The sequence below is a fragment of the Vombatus ursinus genome, unplaced genomic scaffold (assembly GCF_900497805.2).
Source record: "Vombatus ursinus unplaced genomic scaffold, bare-nosed wombat genome assembly UNPS02014841.1, whole genome shotgun sequence".
Classification (NCBI taxonomy): domain Eukaryota; kingdom Metazoa; phylum Chordata; class Mammalia; order Diprotodontia; family Vombatidae; genus Vombatus; species Vombatus ursinus.
Window position 1 is genome coordinate 4,152,918 of NW_020954619.1, and position 17,426 is coordinate 4,170,343.

General features: G+C 39.1%; 1 protein-coding gene across 1 annotated transcript in view; it reads right to left on the reverse strand.

The window, feature by feature from the left end:
* CFAP61 (cilia and flagella associated protein 61) overlaps positions 1-17,423 on the reverse strand; it is a 338,893-nt gene extending 321,470 nt beyond the window's left edge. Inside the window, exons 1-6 of the mRNA XM_027840405.1 lie at positions 17,379-17,423; positions 13,211-13,361; positions 6,153-6,303; positions 2,110-2,186; positions 1,106-1,173; positions 715-841 (exon numbers count right to left, since the gene is read on the reverse strand). Coding sequence (XP_027696206.1) covers positions 715-841; positions 1,106-1,173; positions 2,110-2,186; positions 6,153-6,303; positions 13,211-13,353 — 566 coding nt within the window. The 5' untranslated portion in view covers positions 13,354-13,361; positions 17,379-17,423. The remainder of the gene's footprint in view (positions 1-714; positions 842-1,105; positions 1,174-2,109; positions 2,187-6,152; positions 6,304-13,210; positions 13,362-17,378) is intronic.
* Between the last annotated feature and the right edge of the window lie 3 nt (positions 17,424-17,426).

Below are 17,426 nucleotides of genomic sequence, written 5' to 3' on the forward strand. Positions count from 1 at the left end.
CACCCGGATTAATGCAATAGCCTGCTGGCGGGTCTGCCTGCCAAAGTCTCTCCTCATTCCAATCCATCCTCCATTCAGCTTTTTTCATTTTCCTAAAACACATATCCAACTATGTCAGTTCCCTACTAAACTAAACTACGGTGGCTGCTTATCACCTCCAAGATCAAACACAAAATACTCTGGTACTCAAAGCCCTTCATAAACGATTCCCCTCCCAACCACCATCACCTTTCCAGTCTTCTTATACCTTATTCCCTGCCATGTACTCTTCAATCCAGTGCCTCCTGGTTCTTACAAGACAAAGACACTTCATCTCTCAGCTCCAGGCATTTCCTCTGGTTGCTCACCATCCATGGAAGACTCTCCCTCTTCAACTCTGCCTCCTGGCTTCCCTGGCTTCCTTTAAGTCTCAACTAAAATCCCATCTTCTATAGGAAGCCTTTCCTGATCCCCTTTAATTCTAGTGCCTTCCTTCTGTTAATTATTTCCAATTTATCCCGTGTATAGCTTGTTTATACATATTTGTTTGCTCGTTGTCTCCCCCATTAGATTGTGAGTTCCTTGAGGGCAGGGACTGTCCTTTGCCTCTTTTTATATCCCCAGCTCTTAGCACAGTGTCTGGCATATAGTAGGCACTTAATAAATGCTTATTGACTGCCTGACTGACTACCAGGGTAACTGTCTTACAAATACAAGGGATCGTTATCACATTACCTGGCTTGGCGAATGTATAGCTGAGGGCAGTGGTGGTGTCTGTGACACACATGCACAGAAAATTCTTCATCAAAGGAAAAACATGGAACTATCCCAACAGGCTCAAAAATGGTTACTAAAGTCGAACCTAGATCACAGGCATAAAGTTGGTATTATTACTTTGTCTACTGAAGCGATGTTAAAACGTAAGCAGCAATGTATAAGGAAAAAAAAGTACTTTTGAATTTGAATTGTGTTTGACCTTTTCATAATCAACTATATACTGTATGCATTTAGAAGTCTGAGGCCACATTTAACACATTCTAGAGAAACACCATTTAGAGTACATCACAAGTTGCCATTTTATCATACTGAAAATACTGAGGCTAAAGTGTGATTCCAGAAATCTTACCTAAACTCATATAGGATGGAACTACAAGAAATATGAAGTGAAGATCTGGAGCTGCCTTGAAGACTGTCCTAAGGAGAAAAAATTAATAATAAAGTAATTTCACAAGCAAATATCTTAAGGAAATAAATATTGTCTCTTTTCCTCCCCTCCCCCCAAAAAGGTTCACAAATGCAAGCAGAATAACCTTTCCCCTACCCAGAAAGGGGATATAAAAATCTTCAAGGCAATTTTATTTCTCCCTACATTTTTCTAATCTCTTGATCTTTTAGTTTCCCATATTTTCCTTTATATCAACTCCACAGAGGCAAAGGAATAAAAGACGTCCCTTTAGCACAATACAACAGATTTTTGCTCATATTAACCCCTGACCTGGCATCTGGATGGTCTGGTTTGATATTACAAAGTAACTTGAAGACTGAGGACACCACCATCAAATGTGATTCACTGTCTCTGCAAGCTGCTAAGACAGAGCACACTTCTTTCTCTGTGCAGAACACTAACTGGTACATCAGATTACTTGTGAGCCTTTGTAGTCTGTTGTGTTAATAAATGTTTCAGAAAATAACCTTGGGGAAAGTGATTTTTAAAAACATCTCCAGCTTGTGAGGCTTCGTGTTCAGTCATGCATTTTAATGCACATTCTCCCTGTCCTGACCCATCCCCCTAAAATCAATTTGTCCAAACGCCTGCATTACTGACATGTATGCCTCAAATAATAACCAGTTAAAGATGTTCTATGTTTTATTATGAGAAAAAACATCCAAGAAATGCATTCTTTCCTTTTAGAAATAATGTTATCCTACTTTGGTTAAGTATAAAAGTAAATGCTTAAATGTATTCATAAATTAAATATGTAAACAAAATACCTAACAGAATTTCAAATAAGCTTTTTATGAATTACATATATCCCCTTCTCTTATTACTTTAATATTTGTGTAGCTCACTTTTTGAAGTAAATTGATAACCATACAAGCTTGTCTAGCTGCAATGGCATATCAACTTACCTAATAATCTCTTTGCAACAGCCAAGGGCATATTCATCAATAGCCACAAAAAGATGCATAAACAACGAATTCAGTGGCTATAGTACAAAAAGAAAACAGGGATGAATAAGTTTTTATAAAAATTAAATCTCTAACAAGTGGTCCTCTAAAATTGAATTAATATTCTCTCTACGTAAGAGTCAGGAAGAAATAGGTTTGTGCAACAACACACAAAGATCTATTCATATAAAAGATCATAACTAAAATGATGTTACTACAGACTGTATTTGATATATTTCCTGTCCCCATTCAGTTACTTGCAGTCTTCTACCTCAATGGTATAGGGAAAAGATAGAGGCAAATATATCTGGCACATATGGCTCTTCCTCCTGACCTCAGGAATGGCCTATCAGATAAGGAAGAGCCCTGCAGGGGAGTGAAATTGATTATTAACTCAGACTTTTTGTTCTGGGGTGTTTATGCCAAGTGCAAGACAATAATCTATTTCCCTTCACCCACAAGTCAGCAGCTGCTGCTTTATTCAAGCTACATAATAGAAAGATTCTCTTATGAATTTGGAGTATGAAGGCAGGTGCCCCATGTGAATTCAAGGACTCTCTTTATTAACATTCCTAGAGTTAAAATCAAAGAATACTCTTTGGATTCAGAAAGCTAGGGTGCAGGAAACCCCAAGAACCAAGATTCTAACTTCATGGTTAATTATTAGAAATAATACACACATTTATACAGAAAACCATTTCTGTCCCTGTGCTTTTTATAACCCCTTATTATTTGACCCCATGAAGATTGTTAAGAATACTCCCAAATAACTAATAACTATCCCATGATTATGAGGTTTTCTGGGCTCTCTAGGCCTGTACAACATGGTGTACCTAACCTAAAGTGAAACCTCAGAATACTGTAAACTATAACAATATGAAGTGGTGTAGTAGTATAAGCATTATATATCCCTGACCTGCCTACATTTGTTATTTCTTCAGGGGGTTGATTTCTTCACATTAGTTTAGGGTAAATCATTTCACTTTTCAGCACCTTAGCTTTTCCATATATAAAATGAAAATGTGACACTAGGCACTTCAGAAACACTGATATGAACCATCACAGGAATGTAAAAAGAAGAGGCATGAGTTCAAAAGATATCAGTCCTGAAATCACATTCAGGATTCATGTGATTTCCCCCAGAAGCAAATGGCCCTAAAAAGGGCAGGAAACTTAATAATAATGCAACTTTATTGGCTAGCTAACTAAAAAAATATAAACCACAAAGTCACAGGACCTTAGAGATCATTTTGTCCAGCCCCTTCATTTTACAGATATGGAACTAAGGCTGAGAACTATTAAATGACTTATCTAAAGTCAGATAAATAATGAGCAGTAAGAGCTAGGATTCAAATCCAGTCTGGCTCCAAATTTAATGATCTTTCCCCTACATCTAGATATTTCCTGGCAATTACAAAAAATACAAATGCAGTTAGGTGATAAGGCTTAGAACTGAAATGTGATGATGCCAACTTCCAGAAGGACAGTTACATTATTTCAGAGGGAGAAGGAGGAGGAGGAGGAGGAGGATTATCTGTCAAACTTTCCCACCACCTTGCCCCAAATTCCACAATTAAATGTGTATTCATCTGCCTTAAAGTTTTGCGTATTATTGAAATATTGAAATTGTGCAACAACACACAAAGATCTCTTCATATAAAAGATCATAACTAAAATGATGTTACTACAGACTGTATTTGATATATCTCCTGTCCCCATTCAGTTACTTGCAGTCTTCTACCTCAATGGTATAGGGAAAAGATAGAGGCAAATATATCTGGCACATATGGCTCTTCCTCCTGACCTCAGGAATGGCCTATCAGATATGGAAGAGCCCTGCAGGGGAGTGCTACCTCTGGAAGGGGTAGCACATTTAAACATATCAAACATTTACACCATAGTAAGAATGAGCTCCAGAAGACTCATTCCCTTTAGATTAGTGGGAGGAGGAGGATGAGGAGATAGTATGGGGTAGTGGACTGAACTCTGGGTCTGAAGGCAGATCACCCTCCCCACCCAGACTGACATGAAGCCATGAGCATATGGCATGGCCCTGCTGTTGTTTCTGTCCTTATTATGTCTATTTATTTCTTCCCTTAGTGTGGTAGATGGAACAGATTAGGCCTACAACCTTTTGAGATCTCAAAATGTCTAGGTACAGGAATGCATGCCAGAGTTTCCAACCAGCATAGCCCTAAGAAGCAACCTGCCAGATCCAGCACAGTAGGGAAGCATTCGATGTCGAGCTCCTTGAGAGCAGGGACTGTCTTTTGTTTCTTTTTGTATCCCCATTGTGCTTAGAGCAGCGTCTGGTATGCAGTAAGTGCTTAATAAATGTTTCTTGACTGACTGAATCAATCCCTGTGGCCTAGATATCACCTGAAGCAACATCATCTATTGGCTATGCTGCATTTGGAGATGACTTCAATGCCAGTGAATGCTTTATAAAAACTGCTTTAAGCTTAAGGCCACTGTCCCCAGGGATCAAGATGCATAGGGGAGATTGCCCTGGGTTCTGGGTTCTAGGAAATAGCTTTTACTTTTGTTCTTGCTATATTTTCTTGGGAAATATTCCTTTGAAAAACTAATTGATGCTAATTGGTTAAATGTTACTGGAGTACTAACCACTTGGCAGGATAATAGATTATATAAGGAAGATACTAACTGTAATTGGGAATTTATTTGGGGGCAGGGCAGAACATTCCAGGATCAGGGTTTGAGCCTAGAGCCCCCACTACTCTCTCAGAAGTACCCCTAGAACACTAAGGGGGACATTTAGCCTTGCTCTGAGGTGGAGAGAGGATTATATGACTCACCACTATGTGTGAGAATTGGGACAAGTATGCCTGGATCTTTTTAAAAACTATGAATAGGGGCTTGTCCAGAAGAGGAGAAAGTCATCCCTAAGAAGAAATCACTTGTGGTGAAAGGAGAATGTTTCAGTTTCAGTCTGGGCCTTCTTCCTCCTTAATTTGGCTAGAGAAAGACCTAGAAAACTTTGGAGGTCCAGAGGACTTCCCATCTTCCCACTGGCACCCTAACAGCATCACTAGAACATTGGGCAGCAGTGTCTATGTAGGATCCCAACGACAGACTGGTCATAGTAGAAAACCACATCATATCTAAGAGTTGCCCCTTTGCTATATGTGCTCTCTAAGCTTGAGCCCACATTCCCATGGGCTCTGTAGGTGCTCGTAGGAGAGTGAATATCAGATGTGGGGGTGGGAGGCTGGAAGTGGACATTTCGTATCAACTATTCTTACTAAAACATCTCAGTACATACCACCTTCTAAATGCTAATTAAGTATGAGTGACCAATTGGTAATTTAGCTAGTCATGGCAGAAAGCACAGAGTGAAGGTTTGTTAGCTTTAACATCATAAAAGACACTCCCCAGTGCCTGTAGTCTTGCTCTGGGGACCTCACCTGTCAGTGTGAGTGGTACTTGGGACAGCTACCTCAGAGGATGCCCACCATCAAGTTTTCAAGAAACTAGAAAGGTTGAGGTAGGTATATATAAGTGGAATGAAAGTTCATAACAATTGGTAGAAATTTGGAAGTTTCAAGTTATCGTTCTGGTTCTGTTTTGTGCTTCCATGTCCTTGTTTGTAACACCCCCAGAATGACCATAGCCTATTCTAGGGCCTTTTGCCACCTTCTGCCTGGAGGTTGATTTTGCTATTGCCTGCTCTTCTTATCTCCTCAACTCTCTATCACTCTTATGTTGACCCTTTTCTCTTTCTCTAGTGATTTTGTTTTCAATGTGATTTCCTTTGTCATGCTTTCTGAACAGTACTCTGAAGAGTCGAGGTTTAAAATTGAGAGAGAGACCGTATGAAATGTAGCCCTTCCCCATAAAATGTTCTGTCATTAAAAAATTACTAGCTGTGAAATCTGGCCTTAGACACTTGACACTTACTTAGCTGTGTGACCATGGGCAAGTCACTTAACCCTGACTGCCTCATCAAAAAAAAGCAAAAAAAAAAAATTACTGTGATTACTTACTGTGTATTGGAGTTCACTGTCAAGTTCACTGAAGACTGTTAACCACTCATCTTGTTTGGCAACATCCCAATTGGGATAGTCCAAAAAAGTAGCATGGGCCATGATCTCATCCCTTTCATTGCAGAGGGTAATTGCAAGATTTGCTTTTTCTCTATGGAAATGATTAAACATTGTGGACATAAGAAATTGCAAAATAAAAATGCCAAAAACTTGTTTTCTCATTCTTCTGGCTCTTGTTACTCCTAATTTGCTGACAAACTTGCAACTAGGTGACACAGTAGATAGAGCACTGAACTTGGAATTAGGAAGACTCATATTCCTGAGTTCATATCTAACCTCAGACACTTACTAGCTGTTTGACTCTGGGCAAGCTACTTAACTCTGTTTGCCTCACAAAGGGGGTCACAAAAAGTTGGACGTGACTGAAATAACTGAATAATAACAACAAAATGAGATGAACCTGAGCAACTCCTCTGGAGGTGACAAGATTAACCTTTGCTATGAGCTGAGAGACATATGTGGTAGGTATTCACAACACAAGTAGATTCTTCAGGTTGGCATATTATCTCTCTCAAAAAAAAAGTACCTTTAATGGACGAAGCTATATGACAGCTATTACTGAATGTTCAATGACTGATAGTTTTTCATAGTTCCTTATATATAAGCTAGTAAAGTCTACAAAAATACTACAAAATTCTTCTCAATCTTGCCCATGTAGCAAATAGAGAGTGGAGAGGGGGTGCTGAAGTGGTTATTTTAATGGGAAAATCAGCTTCTCCCCCTTAATCAATATCTCCATTCTCTATCCGTGACTCAGGATCAGATCAGCCAGCAAAGAACAAGAATTAGGTCTAGACCAGCATTTTATACCATCTACCACAATAAACTTCAAAGGACTACATGATTTTAGAGTTACATTATAAAAGGGCTAGAAGAGAATAAAAGGAAGTATCTTTCAGAGCTTGGGTTGGGAAAGAATTATTAATCAAAGGATAGAAGTGATAATAAAAGACAAAACTGACATTTCAATTTCATAAAACTAAAATGGTTTACACAAACAAAATCAAAGCAGACAGAATAAGAAAAGAAACTGCTGATTCATTCGAGGAAAAAAAAAATCTGTGGATCAAATATTACTGACAAAAGTCTGAGAGCCAAGGGACTTGCTATAAAGATATAAACCCAAAAGGCATTCTCTAATAATTAGGTGGTCAAAGGATATGAGTAAATAGTTTTAAAAAAAAAGAATTGCAAGCTTTCAATGACTATATGAAAATATTCTCCTAACTCAGAGAGTAAAACAATTAGTAAGTTATTAAAACAATTCTCAAGTTTTACCTCAGAGCCCAAATTCTCAAATGGACCTGTGATAACAATGATCCAACAATGCTAACAGAAGCCCATCCATTCCCACCATCTGCTGTGACTCTTGTCCCTGTCCCCCCATAAAACATTTCGAGTATCAGCAGTCAAGCTAAAGTTAGTAAGTCTGAAAACTGTGATTCTTTGCATACTCTCTGACCTTTCCCACTACTCTGTCACCATCAGTGTTAGGAGGGTACTATGAAGGACTTCAGGATAATTCTGTATTTTTGAGGTAAACAGGTTTAAGTGACTCGCCCAGGGTCACACAGAAAGTTAAGTGTCTGAGGTCACATTTGAATTCTTGAAGATGAGTCTTCCTGACTTGAGGCCTGACATTCTCTCCACTGTGTCACCTAGCACCCTTCCTAGAAACTATGCCTTTCTTAATGTAGCCAGAGACTGAATTAGTGCTTTTAACTTGTTGTTGTTTGACCTTCATTTTCAAAGAGGACCAATGACATCATGGGTGATGTCCTGACTCAAATGTGAATTGGATTTAAGAGAGGCAGAGAGATGCACAGTCATTAACCTCACTCTCTCTTCCAGTCACTGACGTCCAGTGGCAAGACTCAAATCCTACCTTTGACTCTTAGTAGCTCTGTACTTTTCAACAAGTCACTTAACTTGTCTGGGTCTCAGTTTCCTCATTTATAAAATGAGTATTTTAAACTAGAGGACCTCTCTCTTCCAGCTCTAACTCTATAATCTTATTATCTATATTACACGATTTACTATTATGGAACTTTCAAGCCACTAAAACTCAGAGATCTTTTTCAGACAAGCTTCTCCCTCCCCTCCCCTCCCCTCCCCTCCCCTCCCCTCTCCTCTCCTCTCCTCTCTCTCATCTTGTACTGGCGAAGCGGATTTCTTGAACCCAAGTCAGACTTTACATTTATCGTCCTAAGATTTCATTTTACCAATTGGGTTCTAATTCTGAGTCTGCTACAAATGGGCCATGTGAATAGCACATTTCACCTCTCTTGGCCTATTTACTTATGTTGAGGATGAGGGAGTTAGATTAAATAATCTTTAAGGTCCCATCCAATTATGTAATTCTATTATATGACCTTTAATAGGAAAATAACTTTTCTCTCAAATGTTCTACTCTCCATCTGTCATACCATTTCTCTTTAGCAACTCCTCCTCGTGATCCTCCTCCTTCCTCTCTGTCTCTGTCTGTCTCTGTCTCTCTCCCTCTCTCTCTCACTCACACACACACACACACACACATACACACACATGTAGAATGCCCACGAAAAGATTAAGTGATTTCCCTTTTGTCATAGTCAGTAGGTGTCAGAGATGGAATTTTAACCCACTCTTGCTGACTTGAAGGGAAACTAGGTGGTGCAGTGTATGAAATGCTGGGTCTGAAGTCAGGAAGACCTAAGTTCAATTCTGGCCTCAGACACTTACTGTGTGACCTTGGGCAAATCACTTAACCTTTCTTTGCCTCAGTTTCCTCAACTGTGAAATGGGGCCAAGAAGAGTATCTACCTCTCAGGTTTGTTGTGAGGATTAAAGTGTGAGGATTTATACAGTGCTTAGCACAGTACCTGACAAATAGTGAGCACTGTAAGAATGTTTATTCCCTTTCCCTTCTGAGGTTCCTTCTCTATCCATTATGGCACACTGTCTCTTTTACAATGAGGTTCAAACAGAATCTAGTCATTTCCTCTTCTTCACAGAAAGATCACAGGATTTTAGAATTAGAAGGAACACTTTCACTTCCCTGTCATTCTGTCCTCTATAGGGAAGATAAAATGTTTTTATTTTAGCTGGATTTTTAAATTTTTAAATCATGTAAAACCAAACCAAAATAGTTCCACAAAAAAAAAATCTCCATTCACTTATCTATATTGCACCCACTCTGAAATATTCCTCCCAACTTATACTTGAACTTATAAGGCTGGATTCCTGCTTGGGTTCTGGGAGTAAGCCTTTACTAAGAAGGCCAAGGAAAAATAATAGCTACAAAACCACAGTGCCCCCCTCCATAAATCTGGGGCATACTCTCCCACTAATACACATAGCATCCGTGGGAAGAGTGGGCAGAAATTTCTAATGCACTGGTAGTGAGGTACACATATAAGAAACATGTGTGACCAAGGTAATTGACAACTCTTGATCTGCAGGGCCTGGAAGCCTTTCCATTCTTTTTTTATAGAGTGCCCGCTCAACTTCCCTTGGGTGGAGCATCTCAACTGGAGGAGCCATTCAGCTCAGCTAGGCTTCCACAGTCAGCTCCTTACTTGAATCTACAGTCAACACTCTTTTCTGCTGCTAGGGGTCATATTCTGAAGGCTGTTTCCTCATTTAGGTGACTATTTCTATGTCTGTCTGTCCTCAGTTGTTCCAAGACAATTCCAAAGGACCCACGTAGAAAAAATGATATCCACCTCCATAGAGAGAAGTGATGAACTGAGTGCAGATTGAAGCATACTTTTTTCACTTTATTTTTCTTGATTTTTTTTCCATTTTTCTGTTATGGTTGTTGTATTGTTTTGTTTTATTTTGCAACATGGCTGATATGGAAATGTTATGCATGACTTCACACGTATTATTGATATCATATTGCTTGCCTTCTCAATGGGAAGGAAGGAGAGAACTTGAAACTCACAATTTTAAGAAATGAATGTTATAAATAAATAAAGATTAAATCTCTATCTGTTCTCCAGGGTATATCTTACATCTGGCATTGGGGAAGGGGAGAAAAAAAAACTTCCTCCCCACAAGAGCAATTCCCTCTCAGGAGCCTGGTTCTCCTTCTAATTATGGTTGTATTTCTCATTCTGAACTTCATTCAATTATTTAAAGGCTTCAGAAGTGTATCTAGCCAATTACACTATTCCCTTCTTGACTCAAACAAAGAGGTCACAACTCATAAAAGGATCACAGACCCATCTTGTGTATACATTAACATCTCATCACTCTTTTATGGCTATGTCCAGAGGTAAAAAAACAAAAGCTCTTCACTGACTGAGTATCACCAATGCACTAAGTAGGGAAAGGCCTGAGCACCAACTTCTCCTTCCTTAGGCTATGCACCCTGAAAAACAGGATTGGGGTTTTGGCATGTCTATTTATCCTTGTCAGTTCTAGATGTGGAGAATGGAGTCCTGAACCCAGGGTTGCAAGCCATAGGGACTTTGGGCCCAGGATTCTAGAGAGTAAATTGTAACCAGCCCAGCAAGGAAGCCCTAAGCAGCCAGGGTCCTAGAACACAAGTACAGGGGAAGCTTTGGACTTGGAACTTGGACTCCTGCTATGTAGGAATTTAGTTAATCAGGAAGCCTAATCCTCCTCCCTTCCTCAAAAACTGAGGTGTTATAGGGAGATTATACCCCCCCAAAAATTGGGGTGATATGTATGTACTTTGTTCTTGTACCTTTGAAGTAAATATTTCTTTGTAAAAGCTAAAAAAAAATAAAAACCCCAAATCTTCTTCCTATAACCACAATAGCTGAAGAATAGAGAGGACCAACCTCCCTTACACTGACTATATTCTGACTAAATCAACAGAAGAGAGAACTTACATTTGTTTTTTGTGTTCATGTCTTAGTTCACATACTAGAATGAAACTTCCACAATGGCAAGGGGCAGTATGGCCTTGGTAGTCTACATAGGCCTAGTGAATAGTGGGTGCTTATTTGGTAAATAGAGACGCTCAGTAAGTATTTGGTGAATTAAACTAAATCTAATGAAACCTTTTAATTATACAGATGAGGAAACTGAGTCTCAGAAGGGCTAAATGGCCTGCTTCTAATATTTTGAGCTATATACTAATTGTTAATCTGTTATCCTTCCTTTTTCAGTTTTACATGTCTTCAGAGATGATCTTTCATTACTTCTCATTCACCAGCCATTATCAGTTAAAAGCATTTTTCCATTTTCATCGGGTCTCCTATAACTTCTATTCATGTTTTTCAATGATTCAGAGTTAGATAGCATCACTGGGGAAATATTTTTATTAAAAAGTAGAATTTTGGTAGCAGAAGCAGCTTGGGTTACACAATTTATCTTGACCACTATCCTCTTTCTGTTACATTCCTGGCCCAGAACATTGTTCATCTTCAGTGCCTGTACAAGACATATGCACTGATGGATTAATTCAATGTACTACTTATCCAATGGCACAAGCCATATAATCCGGGCAACATTAATTCTTCATCTACTTGGTTTTTCCTCTGTGAACTCTGATCACTCAAGTGCCTTCAAATATCATGAACTATCATGTAGCTAGAGCGGCGCTGGGGCCCTGAGCCAGGGCCCACAGTGATGTTTTGAAATAAAATTCTGACTGGAAAAAAAAGAAGATAAATAGATAATAGGGCAGGATTCCCCTTTTAGAGATGAAAGACATATTCAGCTGAACTGAACTGAACTGAATGGAGCACAGTGACTGGGGCAGTTTTTGTTTGACTTTAGAAAGCCTTGCAAAAGCACCTGATACCCCTTCATTCCTTCTCTTTTTGGCACAGGAGGCTGCAAGCCAGAAGATGTGTTGTGGGTAGGGGGAAAACCTCCAATTCATGGAGAGTAACATACAGCTTTCATGCTGTCATATAGCCACTGAAGGTCCAAGCTGGGATTTGGCCTGCATATCCTGACCCTAAGACTAACACTTGTTAGGTTTGCTTATTTTTAACTGAACCTATGATTTTATTGGCGAAGGGAATCCCCATAAAGGAAAATCCTCCCAAAGCACATCAGCAACTGCTCTATAATTGACAGTGTTAGACACCTGCCCTTAGCACTGAGAGGCTGAGACTCATCCAGGATCACACTGCTAGTCAGGTGTGGCGCTTGACTCCAGGAATTCCTGAATCCAAGGCCATCTTTCCTTCTACTATGTCACAATGTCATATTATGGATGTTGTGCTTGAATCTGGCTTGGCAATTTACTTGTTTATTTTTTTATTGCTTTCTATGTCGTATTATAAAAATGAATTCAAAAACAAAAACCGACCTCAGATTCCTAGTTCCTCTGGTCAAGGTTTGGAAATGGTCACAGTGTACACTGCCAACATAGGAATCCAATGTTGCATCCAGACAATCAGGAAGATACAGAGACCAATGCCAGTTGCTCTTATTCTGGTCCCTAACTGAAGGTTTCTTGTTGCTGTTGCTTTAAATTTACCAGAGACACAATATAGCAGTCACAGATTTTGTGATTCAAGGAAACTTCTAAGACATGAATGATAAAATCTTCCTGTGATACATTGTCAGGATTACAAAATGCATAGGTAGATATATGTGTGTATATGTATATATGTATGTGCACATACACACACATACACATATATTCACAAACAACTGCTCTTTGACAAATATTTAAATGTCTGTCATTCATTTTATGTAAAAATCAAAGGACCATGATTTCTACAGCCTCGTCATGTCTTGTCTACTAGGAACTCTAGATAATTTACCAAAGTTTAGTCAACTCTTCAAATTTTATACCTGCAAATTCTTTCAACAAGCCAAAAATATTCTACTGTATTCACTGAAAGCCTCACAAATATAAAACTAGCTATGGATTGATTGATTCATTTGATCTTTTGATACACTACTGCCATTTTGTGTGTCGATGACCCCTCCCCTAGGCGACAAGCTCTTCAAAGGCTGATCCCACCCCGAGCAGAGTCTGCAGCAACGTCCAACAAACGTTTAACTGAGAGGGCAAAACTACTTACAGAAGATAAACGACATTAATCCTCCCAAAAAGCTTCTCTGTATATTTTCTGATGAGAGACTTAATACAGTGAATATCTTGTGATTCTGTTCTTCTGCAATGTACAAATTCTTCCCTTCCTCTTGGAGAAATCAGTGACGTCATTTTATGCCCTTTCATGAAAAGAGAAAACACTCCACTATAAATTTGAAGTGATTAGGTGTCTTAGTTACAGTACGTATAACATTAAATACTAATTCAATTTCCAAAATGACAAAGCAAATACAATATTTTCCACATAAGTCTAGCTGGTTTTTCCCTGGGAGTATGTTGTGTCAGCTATCACCACAAGCTACCAGACAGCTTCTCAGTTGGCTCATACAGTTTCTGAGAATTGGTCTGTCTAGAAAGCACCACAACTGTATTCTTTGTTGCCAGTAAAACTGCTCCCAAATGTTATAGCAGTTGTTGAAAGGGACTGAAATGAAATATTTACTGGTTCAGTAGATTTAATTTACCACAATTGTATGTATTCAAGAATAGGGGGGAAATTCACTGCCGCTTCCAGTTTATAAAAAGGAAAGAAAATGATTGATTTTGCCTTGGGGCATTTTGTTTAAACAATATTATGTCTATTTAGATTTGCATTGAGATAAAAAAAATTCATAGCTATTTCTGTCAAACCCAAAGTGAAAAAGTCTCTAAAAATGCTGATGGCAATAATAGTACTTTTCCATTTATCAATTATCTTTCTGAGACTATCTAATCTCTCTCTCTCTCCCTCCATATGTATATCTATACACATATAGTATACATGTATGTCGACACACACATAGTATACATGTATGTCGACACACAGATAGTATACATGTATGTCGACACATATAGTATACATGCATGTCGATACACATATAGTATATATGTATGTCGATACATATATACATACACACACATACATGAATTTTAGGAAATGTTCAGAATTTGAGAGCTGAGGTTAAAGGGCTTTCAGAAGTCACTTCAACTTGTAGCTGAACAAGAATCCCTTGAACAACATATACAACAAATGATCATCCGAACTGTTACAAATCTCTACTTTCCAAGGCAGTCCAATCCACTTCAGGATACTTGTAATTGTTATGGTAGAAATTAAGATAAACTGAGGTGTGAAATCCTGAGCATGATCAATTTATTAGTTAGGCTAGCAGTAACTAATAAGTTGAATCAATGCCCTCACTTGATGATTGAAGACCTTAAGTGACGGTTGACAGGGTTTTTCATAACAATTAGTAAGATGACAGGACAAAATCTGGAGCAACATAGGTGTGTCTTCTGATTGGGTATGGATAATATAAATGTACATCATTTGGACCTCCCCTTCTGAAACCCCTTTAAACTCAGCCAAGACATGTAATTTGAGTCGCTACACTACGACAAAGGTTCTCAGGTGATGGTAGTAGTTCTTCAAAGGATGAGATTAGTGTGCAGGTGATAGGAGTTGCTATAAAAGTTTAAATGGCAGGATTTGAACTTTTAGGTTAATTGAGTTTCTCCAAAAAGTGGGTGATGGGTGCATTTATAAGGGTGAGGAACCTCAAAGGGTAATATTGAATCTAGTTTGATTAAGTCTTAGCAAAATAGAATTAAAATCAATTTTCAATTTTATATAACCCACAACTCAAAACAAAACACAAGATTCCAAGTATTAATAAGTAGCATTTATAATGGCCCCTTAAGGTTTGCAAAGCACTTCATAAATATTATCTCATTTGATCCTCACAACAACCCTGTAAGGTAGGTACTATTGTTATATCCATTTTACAGATCAAGAAATTGAGGCAAACAGGTTAAGTGACTTGCCAGGTTCACAGAGCTAATATGTGCCAAATTTAAACTTATATCTTGCTGACCCAAGTCTAGCACTTGCCACCTCGCTGCCCAAATATGATGTGATCAGAGTCCATACTACAGCTTTATCACTTCCCTTGTTACAAGTTTTTCCTTACTTCAACCCCAAATTTGCCTCTCTGTAACTTCCTAGTTCTTGCCCTGTATAGCCTAGCATGATGAGTCTAATTCCTATACTTGGAGGTGGCCATCATGCTCTTCCCACACCTTTGTCTTCTGATCTCCAGATCCTTTGACTAACATATCATGATCTTGAGGCCCAATGGCATCCCATTCATCCTCTAGGTTACCAATGCCCTCCCTAAAATAGGTCATGCAGAACAAAATACAAGAATCTAAACGAGCTGTGGACAGAGCAGGGCTGATATCTTCCTCGTTCTGGACATTATATCTCTCCATATAGATTAAGATTGCATCAGTTTTTCAGTTGCTGGTTACGTATTGACTCACACTAAGCTCACACTCCACTAAAACTCCCAGAGTGTCCAGAGACATACTGTTATCTAGCTATGTCCCCTTAAGAGCATTCTTTGTATTACAGGCTTATTAATATTTACACAAATAATGGATAGAATGGGAGAATACTAACAATTAAGGGGATCAAGAAAGGCTTCCCCATAGGAGGTAACACATCGAGGGAACCCTGAAGGGATCTAAGGACCCTCCAGGGAGAAAGTGCCTTCCAGGCAGAGGACAGCCTATAAAGGCATGGAGGTAGAGAAGGAGCTCCAAGAAAAGCAAAATCACGGAAGTCAATTTGGCTGGAATGTACAGTGGATGAAGAGGAATAATAATATGTTTAACTACTAGATTCAATAGCTGTTATTCCACTATCTGACACTTTTTCATGATGAAAGCTCAGGGTCAAACAGTCCAATACTCATCCCTCAAGTTATGCCCTACTTCTACCACTAGAGGGCACGTGGGCGAAATGCCCAGTTCTCCATAGAAAGAGTAAATTGGAAACCACTATCCCCTAATTCCACTTTTTTCTCGTGTGGCAGTGCTTACACCGCTGAAAATTCTTTACATATCTAAAATACAGTTTATCTATTCATAAAATGGATACAATAAAGATATTTTCTACACTAGCTAAGTCGAATATATTCACAAGTCTTAACTAGCCAGTGAGAGTAACAGATAAATGAAACACAAGTAATTCCAATCCACCGATTTAAATTTAATCATAGTCTCAATTTCTTTTCCTAGTAACTTTTACTATCAATCAATCAGCCATCAAGCATTTATTAAGCACTTACCAAGTGGTAGGCATAGTACTAAGTCTGGAGTCAGGAAGACTCATCAGATACTTATTAGCTGATTGACCCCGGGGTAAATCACTTAACCCTGTTTGCCTCAGTTTCCTAATCGGTTAAATGAGTTGGAGAAGGAAATGGCAAACCACTGCAGTATCTTTGTCAAGAAAACCCCCCCAAAAAAGGAGTCACAAAAAGTTGGACACGACTGAAAGATTGAAACAATTGTTACGGAGCCCTGACGCCAAAAGATGAACTTCACTATATATTAAACACCTTATGCTGCAAAGTTTGTTGGAATATATTCCATTTGCCTCAATGATCAAAGGGATAGTTGTGGTTGTTGTTTACCAATGGGGGGGGGAACCCTATTTTAAAAATAATAAAGTTTAAAATTTTTTAAGTGTTATTAGTTATTTTCTAAGCAGTGGACCTGGAGTCAGGAAAGCCTGGATTCAAATCCTGTCTACGACACTTACCAGCTGTGTGACTCTAGTAAGTCACTTAACCTCTCTTGCCTCGGTTTCCTCAACTGTAAAATGGGAGTAACAGCACCTGATTCGCAGGATGGTTGTGAGGATCAAATGAGATATTTGTAAAGCGCTTAGTACAGTGCCTGGCACACAGGAGGCGCTATATAAATGTTTATTCCCTTTCCTCTATTTCCTTAATCCGCCTTGCTAGAGTGCAGTACTCTCCGCGCTACCAGGTCAAAACAGAAGCGGCCCTAAGAGGCTGAGACTACGAGACCCAGGATGCAACACGGCCCACACGCCAATCGCGAGAGGACGTGTTTCCATAGTGCAGTTGCTTTGCCTTCTGGGAGTGGTAGTTTGAATTTTTTCCCTTCCCCCAAGTCCACGGGACACCGTTTCAGGTTTCAGAGTAAGGCACCTTTGCTTGGAATACCTGTAAAGCTTCTCCCTGACACCCAAATCCTTTGGCCCTAAACCACTGAGAGTATACCACAGTTAGAATACATGTAAACCCTCCGCGGCACCGAGCTAAACCCCTCTTAACTTGACTCACCTCAGCTACAGCTCTCTCCCCTGCTCTAACTCCAGGACAGACGCCGAA